This window comes from Crinia signifera, chromosome 3 (genome assembly GCF_055691185.1).
Source record: "Crinia signifera chromosome 3, ASM5569118v1, whole genome shotgun sequence".
In the NCBI taxonomy this organism is placed as follows: domain Eukaryota; kingdom Metazoa; phylum Chordata; class Amphibia; order Anura; family Myobatrachidae; genus Crinia; species Crinia signifera.
In genome coordinates, this window is record NC_139219.1 from 228,657,330 (window position 1) to 228,680,390 (window position 23,061).

Here is a 23,061-nt window from a genome sequence, read left to right on the forward strand (position 1 = left end):
CACACATGGTTTTTCACTGATTAAACCGTTGCCCTCTTTAGCCTATGAAGTATTGGGAAAGAAATGATGGTGCATTAGATGGTGTGAGGACAGGAAAGGTAAAAGATGGGTGTAGCAAGCCTGTCTGGAAGCTTGGACAGGTATGGAAGTTTAGATGGTAATCAGAGAGTATGGGTCAGATTTTATTTTTCCTGGAATTGAGCAATAGCCACATGGTTGAATTGGGTGTGGTATATTTTACCGACAGTCGGGATTCCGACAGTCATTACTCAGACGTCGGAATCCCGACTGCACAGCGGGGGGAGCGCAATGAAGCCCCTTGCGGGCTCGCTGCGCAATGAAACCCCTTGCGGGCTCGCTGCGCAATGAAGCCCCTTGCGGGCTCGCTGCGCAATGTAGCCCCTTGCGGGCTCGCTGCGCTCACCACCTATTTTATTCTCCCTCTATGGGGTCGTGGCCCCCCCCACGAGGGAGCAGTCGGGATTCTGACGTTGGAGTAATGACTGTCGGAATCCCGACTGTCGGGGAGTCGTCCGGCACCCGATTGAATTGTGGACAGAGCTTCTTGCACAGGAACTACTTCTCCTCGGATTCCCTGTCTATGTTGCCAGCATGTGAATGTGTGATGTCATGAGCATGGTGGTTTAACAGAAAGAATGGGAAATCCTGAGAGAAGAAAATATGATCATAGTGTTCATCCTAGCACCTGCCATATTTGAAAACCCATGCAGTTCCTGTTCCCTGCCTGGGGTGTCGCTGTCTGCTGTGGTGTTTCTAGTACAGGTCTGGTTTGCATATCAGTGCTGATATACAGACCACATTGTGCTAGAAGCACTACAGCGGACAGCGACACCTCAGGCAAGGGTGAGGAACTGCATGGGTTTTCAAAGATGGCGGGTGCTAGAATGAACAGTATGATCACATATTGGTAGAGCGGTGTGGCAGGATCTGTCTGTAGCTGCTGTATTATGTGAATTTCCAATAAGTCCTTTTCAGAACATCTACTTGTAATCCTGAAACAAAATGTTGAAGTTTCCTATTGGATGAAGTGTGCTACAACCTGCAAAATGTACTTTGTTTATATTATTGGAACCTTGCCATTATTTTTTTTTTTAAACACTGTCTACTATTATACCAGAAGTACAGTATATGAGACTTTAGCTGTGACCATGTTGGATTAGCTATGTCCAGAAATATTCTTGCACTTGAGAAAGAATGGAAGATGTCCAAGGTAAATAAACAAAAGGGAGTAGAGAAAAATAAAATCAGCTACTTACATTGTCCAGGACAGTAAAGTTACAAATACAAAGTACATTTCTTCCCAAAACAGAAATCTGGTGCAACACGCTACAGTAATGTACACACGGTCGGCAGCCGTGCTATTCGATCCCATCAAATCTCACAGCAAGCCAAGGGATATGCATGCAATTTTGACTTTATTGTACAAATCTATACTATATAGTCAATGCAGCCCTGTCTATCTGGCTTCGATTTGAGCTGTACGGGAGCACATATCGGGATCGAATCGGGATTGAATCTTTAAAAAACCTGATGTCAGCTGCCCACCCAACGCGCATATGTATGAGTGGTCTGGACCACCCTTACATATGTGTGCGCTTCTAGCATCTTTCGATGGTCGGCCACCATCGAAAGATGGGGGAGGTTCCCACTGGCATGCGTATGGATGTTTATGTAAAACATCCATTCGCATGCCGGGCGAACAAACCTGGTGTCCGAGGGGGGGGGGGGGGGGTTTGGTTGACTCACAAGCATGCAAATTCCAGCCTGAGCGAGTCAACCAGAATAAGGGCCTATGTGCAATTCTGATGCGATTTTGACTATATAGTCAAAATTGTAAGCTAAATTGCACCATGTGTACACACCATTACACTCCTATATATATATCTTGTTTCCATGGCATTCTTGCTGTATGTGTATTTGACCTCATTGCAGTAAAACTTTGGACTTGTTTGTAACATGTACTTTGTTACTAATCGGAAGAGGCAGTCTTAATATTTGACAATATCTTAGTAAAATGTAAATGCATTCAACTGCTTAAAGGGCTTCCCACTTAATAATTATCTACTAAACTCGCTAAGTTCAGTCAAAGTAAAAAGCTTTGAAAGCTAGTCTGCTACCTTGTGATTGCCTCTGTGTTTATGCATGTGTGAAAGAGATGTAGTTTCACTCACTGCCAGTAGATCGTGTTTCAGTTACACACTGACACTAGACATACACACACCATACATACACATATATATGTGAGAGATAGAAGATTGCTGCCAATCTTCTATCTCTAAATAAGGGAAGCTACATTGTCTTCACCCGGGAGGGCACCCAGGTCTTTCTATATTAAATGGAGTGCCAGCCGCACATGGACTTATATAAGATCCCTCTTCATTTATAATTACGGACTGACATCAGGGACCTTATTCTGGTTGACACGCAGCGCTGCAAAGTTCGCAGCTTTTTTAGCCCGCTCGCATTGCCGCCCGCTCCTTTGCAGGATGAATTCGCCTGCGTGGTTGCGAATGGGCGTTTTGCATACACATCCATTCGCAGTCTATGGGGCAACACCCACATTATTCGATGGTCGCCCACCATCAAATGATGTGTTGAGTACACACAAACTAAGACATTCTCAGGTGTCTTAGTTTTGCGTGTGTCCTGTGCGAGGACAGGGCAGGCAGCTGACATCATGGCACTCCCATGGGCATTCCCATGTTCCCGTCACCCGCACTGCTGTGTCCAAGCTCCCGGCGAACACTCTGTTTTCCGTAGCCGCTTGCACCCAGTGCATTAGCATGGGAGTGCATGGACCAGAATAAGGTCCCGGATGTATGTTGAGTGCAGAATGTAATTCTGTTTGAATTGTTTGCAGTACCTATGCTCATTTATCACAGTCTACCTAAAGAGGGGATGCCGCTAGCTGAGAGCTTGACACTTGAGGCACCCACAACACAGGCAGAGGTGCTGCTGGGGCAGAAACCATGTTGCCATCTTGATCTTGTGCCTACGGTGTGGTCCTGGTGATCATTTGTTCCTGTATACCTGTAACTTTTAGCATTTTGCAATGTGTTGAGATTTTGGAAACACTCAACGGTCCCAGCCTTTCCTTGCTCACATGATTGTTTAGGCGGTACATACCTGCTAGCTAGAGTATCAGATACGTATTTCTTCTACTTAATGTTTATTTTCTCACTCTTAACATTTGTTTAAAATTAATCAAAGGAATTCATTATTTGTGCCCCCAGTTGTGAGTCAGCTTAAAAAAAATCCCATTTCAAAGAACTATAAGTAAAAGTGCCCACACATGGCACGATTTTATGAACAATCCTATCTGTCACCCTTTGTTTCCCTTGAAATCCAGAATACTCCTTTGCCAAACACAATTGTGTAAATGATCAGAGGATTTGATGGATCATTTAACAACGACAAATCATTAACACATCATTGGCATATTATTCATGACTACACATGGAGCGATGTGTGCCAAATCCTGCAAGACATGTACAGATGGAGCCGCTCTCATTAGATTAGAATCGCCATCCCCCATCCCCGCCAGCCACCATCCTCCGACAGAATGAGACACTCACGTGCCCCATTCTGTCGGAGGCTGTACAGCCCTCTGCCCGTCTCCCTGGCCTTCTCCCTGAAATGGGGACAGGCAGGGAAGCCTTCGTTCCCTGCCACCTTGCTGACGGGGATGCGCTACATGTGTGTGGGCAGCTTTAAACATAGGGTCTGATTCAGTCCTGTTAGCAAGATTGCAATTTTTGCAGGTGGGGTGAATGTAACATGTGCAGAGAGAATTAGATTTGTTGGAGTTTTTTTTGTTTTTGTGTAGGGTAAATATTTGCTGCTTTATTCTAAAGGGGCCTACACACCGTAGCGATTTTTGAGCTTTCTGAGTGATGCCAGATCGCTGAGCAAACAGCGATGTGTCAGCCCTGTGTGCTGAGCCATCTGTCAGGGTCAGTGTTCTCCGGTGAGCACAATGGCCCTGCCTGGCAATATTACTCACCAGGCGATAGCTATGGCTGTGCCCCTTCACACAGATCGATATAGAGGCATTTTCTAAGCAATCTAGCGAGATTGCTTAGAAAATGCCCCTAAATCACTCCATGTGTGGGCCCCATTACACTGCAATTTCGATTTCAGTTTGAACACGTCTTAAGCTGCCCATACACGGTCCGTTGTGGACCGGCTCCGTTCTGTACTATGCTGCACATACTTTTTTGTACCAGGTACACAACGCATCGGATCGAGTGCGATGCGTGCTATTTAAGTCCCAAACAGATCCATTAAACGGACCGTGTATGGGCAGCTTTACTCTGATCTAACGCTCTCATTTTGCTGTATACCTTATGTCATTTGTTCCCAGTGTGTCTCGGCTGCAAAGCTTTTTTTGCAGGGGTGCCTTAGTGCCGTGTTCCGGAACCTAATCAAATTATTTGTGGTCCTGAACTATAAATAATTATAGGCAAAAACGGCATACGGTCATTGGGTCTACAGCAAGTTCATGGGTCTAGGTTGACAGGTCATTAGGTCGTCACAAGCATTAGGTCGACAGTCAAATGGTCGACATGGGGTTTTTCACAGTTTTTTGAGCCGGCATGTGTTTCAGGCAGTATTTCATGCCCTACCATCCACTAGGGTGTGGTGGGAGAATAAAATAGTGTGCCGAGCGCAGCGAGGTACCGTGCCCCAAGCATTGCGAGCTAAGTGAGGGGATGCGGTGCACTGGAAACTCTGTCCATGTTGGTTAAAACAAACAGTGAAAACCCCCATGTCGACTGTCAACCTAAACCCTGTCGACCTATTGCTTCTGTCGATCTTTCCCCATGTCGACCTTGACCCATATCGACCTAGAACCAAGTCGACGTTTCCCCATGTCGACCTAACGGTGTCGACCTAAGGCTTGTCGACCAACTTGCTGTACACCCAATGATCCCAACCCGGCAAAAACAGTACTGGTGTCTGTTAATAAGACAATCCAAAGCACAAATGTATACCACCACATAACTGATCCTAAGGATGACAGGACGACACAACATACTCATCAATAAAAACCTTTTTCTCCTATGGGTGCCGTGAAACAAATGCAGATAGTTTAAGTCACTGTGATTCAAGAACCACTACTTACGTAATACGTCTTTCCTTATAGTCTCCGCCATAATTTGATACATCTGTTAGAAATGGGCTGTAATAATGTTATCCCCAAGCAGTGTTTAATATTAAATGTCATCATTTTCTCATGGCAGAATACAGTGGAAAAAGTATTAAACATGTATAAAAATAAATAAATAAATTGTAGTAACATCCGAAGCATCTCTCAAACATCTGTATTCAATTTGTGATATTTTTTTCTTTGTTTTCTTCGCCGTCCACGTCATTTATGGCTCGCATGCTTGCCGATCGTTGTTTATCAGCTGTAGTAAAATCCTCATACATGCTGCAGTTTGTAGCTTAATGAATTTAATATGTGAGCTCTCATAGGCTGGCTGCTTTATATCTTTTTGTCACATGCGCAGTCAGTGTACCTCATATGTACCCTATACAAGATTTTGCATATAAACTATGCAGCCAACTCTCATGCATTACATTTTGCCTGTGCTCACAGTACTATGATGCGCAATTCTAGTTCCGTATTTGCATTCAAGTTTGTCTTATTTATTTATTGTCTGTTGCTGTGGAACCTGTGGTGCACTATAAACAAAAAACATGATAATGAAGGGTGGCCCTTTCTTCACCACAAGGCATTGCCTCTATGTCTGGTGGCACAACAAGCTGAATTGCATTCTCACGCTCCCCTTCATTGTTTGGTCTGTAAACATCACAATATATGGGTTCTATTTGTTTTAATACATACAATATATAGATTATTTCTATCTGTTTTATCGAACAAATTGGAATCCATTGAAAAAGCCAGTTATATGTGTGAGGCACTTTTAAGGCCCCCATGCACTAGTGTGACTTATTGGAGCCTTGAAGAGGCATGTGATTTCCCTTGAACTCTTTGGCAGCGTTCTGGGCGGCAGTATCACATACGATACACTGTATGCAGTCCTTCTGCATACGATATATCATACGTGATCCCAGTTATGGCTGCAGAGTCTGATAAATCTTTGTGGCAGCCATGGTGATCTCCGGCTCCAATCCGATGCGCAAGGGACTGTATGTCGGATTGGAGGTAAAACAAGATCTGACACTTATCACACGATTCTCAGCGCAAGGCATCGGGTTTTGGTAAAAATCGCACTAGTGTAGGGGAACCTTTATTTGGATCTTCCACAGCAGTTTATTTTCTAAAATTAATATTCGTAGATTATGGGGGTGATTCTGGCTGACACGCAGTGCTGCATGTCTTTTAAAGCCCACCCGCAGAGATGTCCGCCCACCCCCCTCACATGCCGCGATCCCCGCACGGCTGCGAAGGGATGTTTAGCATAAACATGTCGCCCTATGTGGCGACACCCACATCATTTGATGGTTGCCGACCATCGAATGATATGGTGAGTACACGCAAAACTTAGGCCTGGTACACACCAGAACGATCCTGATTGTTAGCAGATTGTGTGATGGTCGCATGATCTGTTGGAGCACACGATCTGCTAACGATCTGCATCCAATCTGATCCCAATCCGATTTGAGTCTGTATCCAGTTGAATGGATCTTTTACAGATCCTACTTGCAGCAGTTAGGATCTGTAAAACGACCAAACGACAGCGGGGACGCGCATCAGATTGGAATCGGATCGGAATTGGACCTAAACATGCCCAATCTACATACAATCTGCATCCAATCGGTCGGAATTGGATCCAGATTGATGGAATTGAGCCCTAATCGTTCTGGTGTGTACCCCCCCTTAGACACCGGTGTCTTAGTTTTGCACGTGTCCTGTGGGAGGACAGGGCAGGCAGCTCACCGGCACACGCATCATCGGGATATTTGCATGAGAACGCCCCGGCCCACTGCCCCGTGAACCTCGCCCACACTGTTGTGTGCAAGCACCCAGCGAACACTGTGTTCGCCATAGCCGCTCGCACACAGCGTATGCACATTAAAACCATTGCGCTGCCATGCGAATGGCATGAATCACAATCACCCCTTATGTCTGTTAAGGCTTGCTGTGTGGATGGATTGGTCGACCTAGAGATAGTCGGCAGTCATTCTGTCGACACCGTTGGGTCGACATAAAGCAAGGTTGACAGGCGTCTAGGTCAACATGGGACAAGGTCGACAGATGCTTAGATTGATACAAGCATTAGGTCTACGTGGTCTAGGTCGACAGTCAAAAGGTCAACATGGGGTTTTTCAACCGACTGTATCCCTGTTCACTTTCCTCTGTATGAATGAGCAGCACTTCACATGTCAGGTTTTCAGTGTGTACCAGGGCTCTGGAGCTTGGCATTTACTAATTATAAGCTTGGCTTAAGCAAACATAAATAGCTTAGCAGAGTGACATAAGAACAGTTTGCACAAAGGCAGGTATATAGATATTACCTGCCCAAATAATCCAGCCATTTAGCCCAATTGTTATCTGTGCAATACACCTGTATGTGTAGAAGCTAGACTGGTCATTTTGGTGTAGGACAGAGAAAACTGTTCCCAGCCTGGGTCCCGACTGGCCACTGACCTACTGCCGTGTTTTACTACCTTTTGCTGTTTGGCTAATGACCTTCCCCACAATATGATGAAGGCCATCAGATGACTTTCATTTCCCACCTCTAGCTTCACATCCAAGCTGTTTGGTTTAGAATTTGAACTGGGACTTGGGGCCACACATACCAAAAATGTACCTCAAATAAATTGATACTTTTCCTGTTATTTTATTTGCAAGCACTCACTGTTTCAACAATAACGTTCAATGAGCAGCGCTTTTATGTGGTTGTCTTTTAAAAAAATATAATTAACATCACTTTTTAATTAAGTATTGCTGTAATTTTTACGCTTTCAAAAATTCTACAATGTGTAGGGTTGGACTGAGCCACAGAAGTACAGGGGAAACCCCCACTGGGCCCTACTACTGTATATGTGGCCCTACCCCTTTCTCTAGCAATCAGTGCACTTGAATTATACATATGTTACATTATATTGCATATGACTATGGTGTATTTGCTACAGGACTTTGCTGAGTCCACTTACCTGGTGGGCCCTTCATGCCCCAGTCCAATGACGTACAGGTCATTGGACTTGGTATCCGGGTGGTAGGTTGGTATACAGCCATGGACTTGGTATCCAGTTGACAACATTTGGTTGACATGTATATGGTCCTTTTCTGTGCTGACCTTTTGCTTGTGTCAGCCTTTTGTCACTGTTGACCTTGTGCATTGTGAACTAATATACTGCATCCCATGGACTCTAGTCCATGGTTCTCTAGCATTTCCTTTTGGCCCCTAGAATGACACATCACATGATTGGTGTTACATACATGCCATCTACATTTATAAAGCATTTATTGTTTAGTAGTTAAATAAAGCACTGACTATTATGCTGGTGAAGTACTGTCACCAAACTGGCTAGGGAACTTCTAATAACCATGAATGTAATGTTTTAACCCTTTAAAGATGTGCAAAATATCCGATAAAAATGTGAACCATCTTTCAAATATTTTAGCTAATTTCACATAAAAATGTTGTGTAAAAAAATATTCTATTTCCTGTATAAGGTAAACATTACAGGTCATTATAATAAATACAAATATTTGCTTGGCAATTTTCACACGTATTTTGACAAACTCACTTGGCACACAAAGGGTTAATGTGTAATGGGCTAGTTTACTTGGTGTCTTGTAGATTACGGGCGGTATTCAATGTCGAGCGCTATTTCTGACTGGGGAAATAGGTCCTGCCGCCTATACATTGCTGCAGTTTCCGACAGCATTGAATGTGGATTTTCGACAAAACAGCCGACTTTAAAACAAGTTGGCTCTGTTTTGTCTGAAACAGCCATGGATTGTCGAATTCACAACAGTTTCTGGACAATTCATGGCTATTTTTGCCGACACGTCCTTTATACGACACTCGACAGGTGGAATTTTAATTCCACCTGTTGAGTTGCAGACGAGCTGACCAAAAATGGCCCAGGATTCCAACTGTTGGGACGTTCCGAAAGTCAGAATGCCACATTGAATACCCCCCCTATATGTTTGTTCCTTACTTTTTGTAGGTGACGTTATGCAGCAATAGTCCTGATAGTGTTCAGCTCTCATGAAGTATAAATATCCATTTTTATGGCTCATTATTTGTATGCTTTCCAATATGTTAATGGGATTAATATGTACAAAACCTGATCTTTTTCCTACAGGGCAGCCTTAGAAGAAGTTGAAGGAGATGTATCAGAACTTGAACAGAAGCTTGATAAGGTAAAATACGTGCAGAAATAAGTATAGAGCACGGGCAAATTCATTTAGCCACAGTTAATTACCACTGTCTAATTGGTCTGATGGGGCTGTTTGTTTATAGTCTACAGTTGATGTCCATTTATAAAAGACTGAGGAGGCTCAAGCAGAAATCAACATTAACTGCACTGTTTTTAGAGGCAGCAAAACTGTTAACCCATAGTTCCAGGAACCTATCTTCTAGGAACCTAGATTCTATGGATTAATGGGGCAGATGTATTAAGCCTTAACAAGAGATAAATGCAAGGGTGATAAAGAGAGATAAACGTCCAGCCAATCACCTGCCAACTGTCATGTTACAGGCTGTGTTTGGAAAAAGTCAGTAAGGAGCTGATTGGCTTGAAGTTTATCTCTCTTTATCATCCTTGCATTTATCTCTTGTTAAGGCTTAATACATCTGCCCCAATGTGCGCTAGTGGGTAATTTACTGCTGGAGGGAATGGACCTATAATTGCATAGCTTTATGCTGCCACCCTTTTCCCTTCTAAATGAATTACGCCCCTTTTTTGTTGTACTGTATCTCGTAATGCTCTATTAACAGAGAGAGAGCGATAAGGACATTCCTACCATTTTGTTTGTGACCCAAAAAGTTTTATCCCTATTTTAAATTTTAAAGCGCAACGAAATTTGATGCACTGTATAAGAAACTGCTAATAAATGTTTGTATGCCAGTGAAAGGATTTGTTACATTTAGTAATTTTCTACAATGAACAAGTGGAGTGTGAGTTACCTCCAAATTGTTGGCTCTTTCCATATAAACAACACAGTTCACATTTTTTTCCTGTACGTACATGGTAGATCAGTGTGATTTATATGTTATCGGACTTGATAAACATTGCACTTTCTTCCTGCCAGCTGGTGAAACTCTGCATTGGAATGATTGATGCTGGAAAAGCTTTTTGTGTTGCCAACAAACAATTTATGAATGGAATCCGGGACCTGGCCCAATATTCCAACAAGGATGAAGTGATTGAAGTAAGCAAAATCTACTCAACACAGCAAGCTATGCAGAGCAATGTCCTTCTTACACTGTGCACATAGATAACAGAGCACTCGGTCAGCAGTGTTTCCAGTATGTGGACACTGTAACCAAAGTATCCTTATAACATATGATTGGTTATTCGTACCCTGGGCTGCTAAATTGCAGAGCCCTGTGGTCAGGTATACGCCATCCAGACAGCGTGAAATCCTGCCCCGTGCAAGCCTGCGAATTGCCTAGCCCGGCTTGCAAAACTTAGCTGGATTGGCGGTTCACTGCAAATCCATTTGCAAGCTGCTCACCATCTAATGATTTTTCCAGTGTGTGCAGTCTGTGCAAAGCCCAGGGCTCACTTGGTGGCTGCAATAGAAACAGGGTGATCAAGGCCAGAGCAGGCCTGCGTTTTTTCTGATACTCATCTGGTTACCACCCCCAAATGCCGGCTTCCTATCAATCAACTTGTGTACAGCCAGCTATAGAAAATAAATAAACAGGATTTTATCACAGAAAGCATCACGCATGCATATTAAAAGCCGTACACATACGCAGTTTATGTAGCGCCTTGAGTCCTGTTGGAGAAAGTGCCCTATATAAATAAATCTAACTTACTGTACTAACTAACAATTATTGCTCAGTCTGCCAATTTGCAGCCTTGTGATCAAGTTTATATAACCCCCATGGTTTGCACAGAGATTTTAGAAAACAGCATTGATAAAAAGGACCAGAGAGTGAATGATTTAACATCCAAATGCAGCCTTGCAACTTTTTTTTTTTTTTTTTTTTAAGTGAAAAAAAAACACAATATTTATATACTTGCAATCCAGCTAAATAAGCCATGAACACATCAAGGGGGTTTATCCAGTTATCAGCAACAAATCATTGAGAACAAAAAATAAGAAAATATTTTGTTTCAGGGTATTTCCCGATGTTTTGCTGCTATTTTTTTCTGGGACAATCCTATTATGACGTCTGAAAAAAGAAATGGATTTGCATTCATTTACCCAGTTCGTTTAATCACTGTTGTTTCCCCTTGTAAAGCGCAGCGGAATATGCAGCGCTATATAAGAAACTGTAAATAAAATAATAAATAAATTCATGTTACTGGAAAAAAAAAAAAAGCGGTAAAACAAAATCCCCAATAAGCTGTGGGTCTCGCCATCTCTCCAAGGACAATAGCATAATAAAGTACTGTGGGTTATTTTGGATACCTCTCATTAGCATACACTATAAAAAGGGTCACAGCATGTAAACTTTCATCTCTGGTTCTTTAGGGTGAAGCTGGTTGTTGTATACTGAGCATTTACATAAAGGTTTTTATTGCACTGTTTATCTTAATAGGTTCTGCATATTCTCCTAATTCCCCTCACTATAACCTTAAAGGGTGTATGGTTTATATAATATATGGATGATACAAGGTTCCTTATTGTCCTTTCAAGTACAGTAAATACTGTTTTTGTAGTTCATAATAATCTACACTAGAAGCTCTCACAATTAAGTGAAACTAACTGTAAATTCTAATTGTATTAATCTTTTATTAAATTAATGATTTATTTCCTGTGTTCTGCAGAGCAGCCTGACAAAGTTTTCTGAAAGCCTTCAGGAGATGATTAATTATCACAATGTAAGTATCTTACGTAAAGGATTGTGTGATTGCTTGCAGCTTCACAAAGCTGTTATTCTAGACATAGATAGCTGGGGCCTCTATCACGGAAAGAATATATCTCTGGTTTCATATACACTTGGTTATTTTATTACAGACGTGTCCTCATACATCTAGCCTCAGTACAGTATGCAGCGTGAGCAGTCGGGTCCTGTGCAGGTCTACTAATGTCACGTGTCTACTTTTTTTGCCAAAAATGAATCTTTATGGCAACGCAATGTTACTAGGGTGTACAAGGAGACTTCTGATTCATTTGATATGATACTTGTATATTGTCTGTTTACGGAGCATAGCAGAACATGTTTTGTAAAATTGTTTACTGTACCATTGTGCACAGATTCAGAGACTTCATCACACACACACACAGATATACAAGTGTTATATATCAAAGTAATCTGCACAATCTTTTTGGTACATTGATTAAGGCAAAAAAAAAAAAAAGCCTGACCCCAGAAGATTCTCACACTATATATTGAGGGGTTGTTTGGCGTGACTGCACCGGAGATGTATGAGGACACATCTGTAGGTTTACCATTTTGTTGATGCATATATCTCCTCAGACATTCATGTGATATCAGCTCGATGTATAAAAGCAGGAAGGCATGGTCAAGAGGCCCAGCTATGGCATAAAGAATAATGGGGTAGATTTATTAAGCTCGGTGAAGTGATAATGTGTCTGTTTTTTATCACCGGCCAATCAGCTCCTAGCTGTCATTTTTCAAACCAAGCCTATAACTTCACATTTAGGAGCTGATGAAGTGCAAATTGTACTAGATGAGCTGGAAGTCAGGAAGTGTCTGCAGGGTGTTGCCCTGAGGAAGGCAGCTGGCCCGGATGGGATCCCCGGAAAGGTCCTTAGAGGGTGTAGTGCAGGGCTCGACAAAACCCGGGGGCCAGGTCGCTACGGCGACCAGATTCTGCTTCCTGGCGACCAGATTTATTTTGCAGTGAGGGTGGAAGCAGAATCTGGTCATATCAGCGGCGCCCGACCCCGTTCCTCCCTCCTCCTGTCACACAAGCGCCCGCAGTGCCTGACCTCCGTCTCCCCCTCCTGTCAGAGCAGCGGCAGCGCTGTGCCCGATCCCCTGCCTCCCCCTCCTGTCAGAGCAGCCGGGCACAGTCTCCCGCAGTGCCTGACCCATCTCCCCCCTCCTGTGACTGTCACACGTGCCGCCCTGGTGTTCACGCTAAGCTTTCTATGCAGGGCGCAGTGCCCTGCCTGGATTTTAAACTTCTAAACACGCCCTGCTCCTCCGCTGCCCCCTTTCGTGCTGACATGCAGCTCAGCAACCAAGGCGCTGAAAGCTGCTGCTGCAGAAGCCTTTCCGATTTAGACCCACCGGCCAGATTCACATGGAGCTGCCTGCTCCATGTGAATGCAGGCAGCTCCTCCCCCTATGCGTGTGTAATGAGCGGCTGCCCAGGATCTCAAGACGCCGCTCATTACATCATGCGCAATGTGTGCTGGGGCAGGACGATGGCCGCCACCACAGTGTGGAGGTGCGCAGCAGGGGACATTCTGTTCGCGGGTGGGCGGCTGGTGTTACAGGTGGCCCGCTCTATCACTGCATGCATCTACTGAGAGGGGAGCCTTTCCACAGCAGTGAGGACTCGTGGCGAGAGACGGTCTCCTATCTTGGTGAGTGAGCCCAATTCAAGCGGCCCATTATATATGATAACATTTATGTCTGTGTGCCCATAGTTCAAATAGGTCTTCAATTTAACTGTAGGATGTAATTACCCTCTGCTTCCAACAAACGGGGGGTGTGTGTGTGTTTGAATAATGTGCCCTGCTTGGTGATGATGGGGGGGGGGGGGGGTGTCAGCACCCTGCCCTAAAAAAAATCCTAGGGTGAACACAGTGGCCCGCATTCCCTGACCCCTGCCTACCCCTCCTGTCAGCAGTGGCAGCGTGATGCCCGATCCCCACCTCCCCCTCCTGTCACACCAGTGGCAGCGCACCCGGGCACAGTCTTCCACTCCTGTCACACCAGCGGCCCGCAGTGCCTGACCCCTGTCTCCCCCTCCTGTCAGGCTTAGCCCCCTCCGCCACCTGCCAAAAGTCCCCCATTGGGATGCAGGTCTTTCCCCCAGCCCTGCAGCCGCACCTCCACTTGTCCGGGGCACTGTTGAACACCACCAGTGCCACCGCTTATTGCTGCATGGCTTCCAGCATGCAACCCCTGGCATGTAATGGGCATTATGGCACTTGCAAATTTTGGGTGCGCGCCTTCGGCACGCACTGTCCGTCTTATTTTTTTATCTGGCTCCTAAATTTTCATCCTGGCTCCTAGATTTTAAATAAATTTGTCAAGCCCTGGTGTAGTGAGCAGTTGGCATGGATCTTTACATTGCTGTTTAATTGTTCGCTACAGACTTGTGTTGTCCCAAAATGTCTCAAAGCTATGACGATTATCCCAATACCAAAGAAAAATCCCCCGAAGGGTCTGGATGATTACCGTCCCATCGCCTTAACATCATTGGTGATGAAATGCTTTGAGCGCTTGGTTTTGGGACACATTAAGTCTCATTTTACTGCAAATTTTGACCCATTCCAGTTTGCCTACAGAGAAATAGGTCCATGGATGATGCGATTCTGCTGGTTCTGCACCAAACGCTGGGCCATCTTGAGGAAAGGGGTTCCTATGTTAGAATTTTATTTGTGGATTTTAGTTCTGCTTTTAATACCATTATTCCAGCATCGTTAGTTTCCAAACTTTTTAATTTGGGACTAAATGGGTATCTGTGTAATTGGATTCTACAATTTTTAGTGAACAGACCACAGGTAGTGAAGCTCGGAAATCATATCTCCGGCGAGGTCATGGTTAGTACAGGCGTACCACAGGGGTGTGTCCTGAGCCCGTTGTTATATTCTTTGTTCACGCATGATTGCGTGTCAACTTCAGAATCCGTGCAGATGGTGAAGTTTGCGGACGACACCGCTGTGGTTGGCCTGATAACCAATGACAATGAGGTAGCGTATAGGTCTGAGGTTTGCAGACTGTTTGAATGGAGTAGGCAAAATTGTCTGCATTTAAACACAAATAAGACCAAGGAGATGAGAATAGATTTCAGGGGAGGTTGTGGTAGGCCAATACTTCCAATTTTTATTGAGAATAAGCCTATTGAGGAGGTGCAGGTTTTTAAATTTTTGGGGCTACTCATTTCAAATGATCTTACGTGGTTTCTAAACTCTACCACGGTGGTTAAGAAGGCCCAGCAAAGGCTTTTCTTTTTAAGGAAACTCAAAGCTGTATGCTCCGACATTAAAACACTAACTAGATTTTATGGGGGCATTGTGGAGAGTGTCTTAACTTATGGAATCATAGTTTGGTTTGGGAGCTGCACCGTGGCTGAGAGGACCGCGTTAGATCATGTGATAAAAATTGCAGGCAAAATTATCGGGGTGTCTTTACCATGCGCCCATGAATTATACAAAAACAGATTGCTAAAGAAGGCAAATTGTATTTGAGCAGATCCTAGCCATCCAAAATACGAGGCTTTTGAAGTTTTGCCATCACAAAAACGCTATCGCAGCATTCCGGCACGTACAAAGCGTATGTCAAATAGCTTTTTTCCCACTGCTGTTCGTATGCTAAATGCTGTAAAGTGATATGGGAATTGCCCTAAATGTTTTTCTTTTGTGTAGGTTCTTGTGTTAAGTTTTGTTGACAGTGCATTGTTGTGATGTATTGTTAATAACAATAAAGTATTCTTATCTTATCGGATTGGCCGGTGATAAAAACCAGACACTTTATCACTACATCGAGCTTAGTAAATCTGCCCCAATATGTGATCTAAACTAATTCCACAAACAGAAACATCACAAGTGGCTTACACAGTCACAAGATCTTAATCACATATGTGGTGGTGTGAGAGATTTATACAATGAATATGCAGCCAATCAATGAGCAGTAAATGTGTTAGGCCAGCATATCAACATAGACCAGAATCTGTAAAAAAAAAAAAAAAATATATATATATATATATATATATATATATATATATATATATATATATATATATATATATATATGTTTCCAGCACCTCATATAATCCACGGCAAAAAGAATTGACTACTTCATAGGAGTACCTAATAAAGTGCCCCATTCTTTAAGCTTGACATAGTTATTTTGAAAGTATTAATTGGTATGTTCGATACCTTTGGTTTACCTAGCAGGTAAAACTCTATAGATTAACCGAAAAAGGGAGGGTAAAGCAATGCACACAATATTGAAGATAAAAATTTATTAGATTAAGTAGATTGGATGAACTACCCCGGCAGCTGCAGGAGATTCCACTCATAGTTAGTGCCCCCATTTCTGCCCCTCTTTAGGTTCAGTCCTGTCATCGCCCAGTCTAACCATTACATTCCATTTACCAGTGCTAACAAGCTGTATGTGATCCCCGTAAACACCATGCTTGCCGTCATAGCTCACCGTCTGTATTCAACTGCTCCCCCTTCACTCGCTGTTTCCACCTCGCTGGTTCTTTTTCAGCAAGGTGGAAACAACGAGTGTGGCCATCAAATCGGCGGGGCTCACCACAAAATGCTGTGGGCTCGCTGCATTTGCAGCAAACCTCGCAGTTTAAGGGGATTTCCCCAGAACATTGAATACAGCGAGGGTGTTTGACAGTGAGGATGGCTTGTTTTTGCTGACCCTCACCGAAAAGAAGCCATCCTCACTGCACAAACCCCCTCGCTGGCGGCATCAGGATCGAATCACATGGCGCAGTGTACACATTCCCTTTTGACTATATAGTACAGGTATGTATTATATAATCTTGCCTGCACATCTATTTTTCTATTCGATCTCAATGCGACGGGTCACACATCAAAAATGCATTGAATGCGGCTGAAAACCAATTGATGTCTATTTGATTTTGACCATATGGTTAAAATCAAATTGAAACCTAACCCTAATCGCATCATGTCTACGGGACATTACAATGATAACAATCAAGGTGATTTTGTTGGAATCCAGATCTGGGTGATACCAGTGATTTTGCATGTGTTAAGGGCATGGAGCAAATTTTTGCTATTTTCTGAACAATCTGACAAGATTGCTTAGAAAGTAAGCACATATCTCTCCGTGTGTATGCCCCGAGATATTAAATATCTCCTGCTAAGTCAGTGCATGCGGATTCGGTATGAAATGCCGGCGGTCGGAAACCCGACTGTTGGAATACCGTCGGCGGAATCCCAACCACCGAAATGCCGACAAGGGGGGGGGGGGCGTGGGTCGCCCCCGTCTCTATGTGTTCAGAATGAGAGATTCTGATCGCAATCTCTCATTCTGAACCACTACCCCGCCTTTTTTTGCTTAAGCAAAATCGCTTAGCACAAATCTCTGCATGTGTATGTGCTCCCCATTGTAGATCTGGACACCACGAAATCACCTACCCTAAATAGCTTAGCAAAATTGCTTAGCACACATCTCTACGTGTGTATGCCCCTTTACACTGTAGTGTTGTGTGTAACTTTGTATATAGGTTAGTTGTTGTTGTTTCCTTAAAAAGGGCTGATGAAGAGAATGTGAAACATGCTACAAATGTATTGTTACTTGTTGTAAAAAATACACTTGATCAAGATTTTTAAGAATATTTGTATTCATTTTGTGAGTTATTTGCAATGGCTAACGTGCTGCCATATTTGTTATTATGTTTTACAATGAACTGTATCCTAAAACCATTCTATTGATTGATTAAAGGCGTATTTACTGAGCCAAATCCTGAACTGATTTGATAGTGCATAAGGAAAAGGATATCCTCCATGGATTGTAAGAAGGAAACTGATACTTTCCTCCATAAATTGTTAGTGGCTAAACAAGCATTAGGAGACTTTTTATTTAACATAAAACAAAAGCGTCATTTAACTGTTAGTACAGCTAAGCAGCCTTATTGCATTTACATTGTTTTTTTTTTTTTTCAGTGCTTTTTTTCTAGACTTTGTCTCTCAAAAGTAAAGGTCTTATGTCTCAATACTTTGAGGACACCAGAGCAGTTTCTTGTTCCTGTTTATATAGGGGTGTATAATGTGCATGAAGTCAGACAGTACATTTATCATTGCACACTCCTCCAATAAGCTGTTTCAGTTGCTTTAGGATTTTACTTTTGTTGCTTAAATATTTCAGATTCTGTTTGACCAAGCCCAAAGATCAATCAAAACACAACTCCAGACATTTGTTAAAGAGTAAGTTACCGTTCTTGGAAGTTCTATTATACATGTATTGTCTATTACCCAAAGTTTCCACTGTACAGCCAAAAGTAGCTACTTTTAAAATTGTACTTCACCATTAACATAATACCTGTGTTATAGCCTGTGATTTGCTGACACTTCTTTTCAGCAATTTGATTTAAAGAGGCAATCATTTAATAGGAAAAACAAAATGACCATGTTTTTACACTTGGGCCTTTATTCAGATCTGATCGCAGTACAAATTTGTTCTCAAAATGGGCAAAACCATGTGCACTGCAGGTGGGGCAGATGCAACGTGTATAGAGAATGTGTGTACACACGGTGAGATTCCCTTGCTATTCGACTTAAGATTTGACTGCTATACAATCTTTGCTAACTCTGTACTATCTACATACAATTCATGCTATCTACATTCAATTTGCTTTATATAGTTATTGCAGCCCTGTCTATCTGGGTTTCCATTTGTGCTGTCACGGGAGCACGCATCGGGATCGCAAGGCAAAAAACCTGTGCGATCTGCATGCGATTTTGACTATATAGTCAAAATCTTATTCTGGATTGTACCGTGTGTACACAGCATTAGATTTGTGTGAGTTATTTTGTTTCTGTGCAGGGTAATTACTAGCTGCATTATTTTTACACTGCAATTTAGATTTCAGTTTCAACATACCCCACCCAAATTAAACTCTCTCTGCACGTGTTACATCTGCCCCACCTGCAGTGCACATGGTTTTGCCCATTTCGAGAACAAATTTGTACTGCACGTGTTACATCTGCCCCACCTGCAGTGCACATGGTTTTGCCCATTTCGAGAACAAATTTGTACTGCAATCAGATCTGAATTTAGTATTTATCCTTGTGATGTGTATAATACATGAAATTACCTTAATATGCGTGAGTATTGGGCACATACTGTCCACACATAATAATGCATAGTTGGGCATAGACCTGCAGTTATTTATTTTGTGACATTTTAAGAAGCTGATTGAGCAAATTCTATAGACTAATAATCCCTCTTACTTACAGGGATCTTAGGAAATTTAAAGATGCGAAGAAACAATTTGAAAAACTTAGTGAAGAGAAAGAAAATTCCTTGGTGAAGAACGCCCAGGTGCCCAGAACCAAGCAACATGAAGTGGAGGAAGCTACAAACATCCTGACTGCAACTCGGAAGTGCTTCCGCTATGTTGCTCTGGACTACGTCTTACAGGTAACGGAGACTTCAATAAAGTTTTATTTGAACCCCCTTTCAACCTGATGAGCTTGCTACGCCGCTGCGATCTTGCAATGGCGACCAATGTTGAAGATCTGCGCATGCGCATAAGTGAATATGCACATGTGTAGGTCTTCAATGCGGGTGCCCTCGGAGACTTGCAGTCTCCATGGAGCCTCCAGCTGGGGGTGCAGGAGGCGTTCAATGCATTTTCTGGATGCACCCAGCATCTCCGTGGCTACGCCTAGGAAACGCAGGAGCCATGGAGACTATACGCCACATTGGGCGTCCCCATGTGAACGGGGGTGGCCGGCCTTCTGTGGGCGGGCAGCTGATGTCACCGCCCTGTAGATTGACTTAGATTAACGAGCTCATAAAAAAATTATTTGATAGTCAGGCACCATCGAATGATTTTGGGCACCCACACAAGGCTGTGAATGGATGTTTATGCAAAACATCCATTTGCAGACCTACGGGGAAAATTGGTGAATTGGTGATTTGGGGGGGGTGGGCATTCGGCTGCTCGGCGGGTGGTGCTACAAGGCTCGCAAAGCAGCACCCTAACGCTGCTTTGCGAGCTAACCAGAATGAGGGCCTCTATGCCTTGCTTGAGCAAAAGAACAGTCTGCTCAATATGAAAGCTTCTCGGTATGATGCAAAATCACTGTTATATAACACGCTAACTGAAAGAGTGGTAACTTTTGCTTTTCGATATCTATATATATATATATATATATATATATATATATATATATATATATATATATATATATATATATATATATATATATATATATATATATATATTCAATAAAGAACTGGAAGGGGACAAGGAATTGTCATACGAAGTATTATTCAGTGATCTCCTATATATTTGGCTACATCTGTCACTCAAAGTGGGTGTCTGTGTCTATAACGCTCTGTTCCTGGACTTTCCTCTTAATGTGTGATTGCCTTCATCTGTGCTGAACACCTTTCTGAGACATTAACCTGTTTAAAACAGGTGATGGCAATCATACATTAAGGGGAAGTCTAGAAACAGAGCATTGTGTCCCTCCTGGAGAGGGTCATGTTGGGAGGTATGTGACAGAGAACCAGCCCAGTGAGCCCACAGACAGTGCCAGACACCCACTGCCTTCCCATGTTGCCCAGCACTGCTACTCCACAGCCACCAGGTGAGCGCCCCCCTCCCGCGATTTGCGGCAAAACCTCTCCCCCCGAGCGCCCCCCCCCCCTCCCGCGATTCACGGCAAAAACACCTGCTCCCCCGCGACCCCCCCTACCGCGATTCGCAGCAAAAACACCCCCGCGACCCCCCCTCCAGCGATTCGCTGCAAAAAGAACCCCCCCACGACCCCTCCCGCAATTCGCGGCATAACCACCACCCCGCGACCCCCCCCCCCCCCCCCTAAATTCGCAGCAGCCCAAGGATTAAATGGCACATGCAAAACACTGACATGGCTATGGTCGACAATGAAAAAGGTTGACATGAGTTTTTGAAGATTTATTTTTAATTTTTTTAATTTTTTCATATTCATTGTCATGTGTCGACATGGACACCAATGAAGTGGCACACTTATATCAACATTTACATGTGTTGACCTTTCTGTGTTGATTTTTTCTTGTGGCGATTCGCGTCACACACCCCCGCAACCCCCCCTCCCGCGATTCGCGGCACCCCCCCGTGACCCCCCACCTCCCGCAATTCGCGGCAACCCCCCACCGGAACCCCTGTGAACCCCGCCCTCCCGCGATTCGCGGCACCCACCCCCGCGACCCCCCCTCCCGCAATTCGCGGCACCCCCCCGTGATTCGCGGCAGCTCCAGAATTAAATTGCACATGGAAAACACTGACATGGCTATGGTCGACAATGAAAAAGGTTGACATGAGTTTTTGAAGTTTTTTTGTCATTTTTTTAATATTTTCATATTCATTCTCATGTGTCGACATGGACACCAATGAAGTGCCACACTTATGTCAACATTTACATGTGTTGACCTTTCTGTGTTGATTTTTTTCATGTGGCGATTCGTGTCACACCCCCCGCAACCCCCCCTCCGGCGATTCCCGGCGACCCCCCCCCCTCCCGCAATTCGCGGCAACCCTCCACCGGAACCCCCATGAACCCCGCTCTCCCGCGATTCGAGGCACCCACCCCCCGCAACCCCTCCCGCAAATCGCGGCACCCCCCGTGATTCGCGGCAGCCCCAGGATTAAATGGCACATGGAAAACACTGACATGGCTATGGTCGACAATGAAAAAGGTTGACATGAGTTTTTGAAAAAGTTTTTTTCATTTTTTTAATATTTTCATATTCATTCTCATGTGTCGACATGGACACCAATGAAGTGCCACACTTATGTCAACATTTACATGTGTTGACCTTTCTGTGTTGATTTTTTCTTGTGGCGATTTGCGTCACCCCCCCCCACCCCCCCCCCCCACAACCCCCACTCCCGCGATTCACGGCACACACACACACACCTCCCCCGCGATTCTCGGCACCCCACCCCGTGACCCCCCCTCCCGTGATTCACGGCACACCCCCGCGACCCCCCCTCCCATGATTCACCGCAACCCCCGCCCCGTAACCCCCCCTCCCTCGATTCGCGGCACCCACCCCCGCGACCCCCCCTCCCGCAATTCGCGGCACCCCCCCGCGATTCGCGGCAGCTCCAGAATTAAATTGCACATGGAAAACACTGACATGGCTATGGTCGACAATGAAAAAGGTTGACATGAGTTTTTGAAGTTTTTTTTTTAATTTTTTTAATGTTTTCATATTCATTCTCATGTGTCGACATGGACACCAATGAAGTGCCACACTTATGTCAACATTTACATGTGTTGACCTTTCTGTGTTGATTTTTTCTTGTGGCGATTCGCGTCACACCCCCCCGCAACCCCCACTCCCGCGATTCACGGCACACACACACACCCCCGCAATTCTCGGCACCCCACCCCGTGACCCCCCCTCCCGAGATTCACGGCACACCCCCCGCGACCCCCCCTACCATGATTCGCTGCAACCCCCGCCCCCGTAACCCCCCTCCCGCGATTCTCTGCAATCCCTCCCCTCCCGCGATTCGCAGCATCCACCCCCCCACAACCCCCCCTCCTGCAATTCGCGGCACCCCCCGCGACCCCCCCTCCTGCAATTCGCGGCACCCTCCGCGACCCCCCCTCCCGCGATTCGCGGACACCTAAGTTGCAATACAGGGCATCTTTCATACAATTCTAACCATATTTCTCATATACAAACGTTCACAAATTAAGGGGGCGCAGCCCCTTGCGACGGTGTGAAGAGCGCCCGTAGGGCGCGATGAATCACCTAGTTACTATATAATCGACTACGTGGTACTAAGTCTAGCGCGCTCCGATAAATCTATTTTTTTGTGTATCTTTGTTGTTAGACTCTTACTAACAGGAGAGTCTTATCGGAGTAGCAGCTTACAAAAACTCTTTAGCGCAAAACAAAGGCCACATTGTATTTATATATAAATATGTTTTCTTTTTACTAACGACAGAAATACTCCTGTTCCCTGCATTAATAGATTGTTTATAGCATGCAGTTAATACAGGCCCATTATTACATTTTCCATGTT

General features: G+C 44.2%; 1 protein-coding gene across 6 annotated transcripts in view; it reads left to right on the forward strand.

Annotated features, from left to right (window-relative positions):
- ACAP2 (ArfGAP with coiled-coil, ankyrin repeat and PH domains 2) overlaps window positions 1–23,061 on the forward strand; it is a 95,019-nt gene that overhangs the window by 15,886 nt on the left and 56,072 nt on the right. For all 6 annotated transcript variants that reach the window (XM_083177566.1, XM_083177561.1, XM_083177565.1 and 3 more), the window contains exons 2-6: window positions 9,310–9,367; window positions 10,259–10,378; window positions 11,950–12,003; window positions 18,177–18,235; window positions 19,268–19,451. In XM_083177566.1, the coding sequence (XP_083033692.1) occupies window positions 9,310–9,367; window positions 10,259–10,378; window positions 11,950–12,003; window positions 18,177–18,235; window positions 19,268–19,451 (475 nt within the window). The remainder of the gene's footprint in view (window positions 1–9,309; window positions 9,368–10,258; window positions 10,379–11,949; window positions 12,004–18,176; window positions 18,236–19,267; window positions 19,452–23,061) is intronic.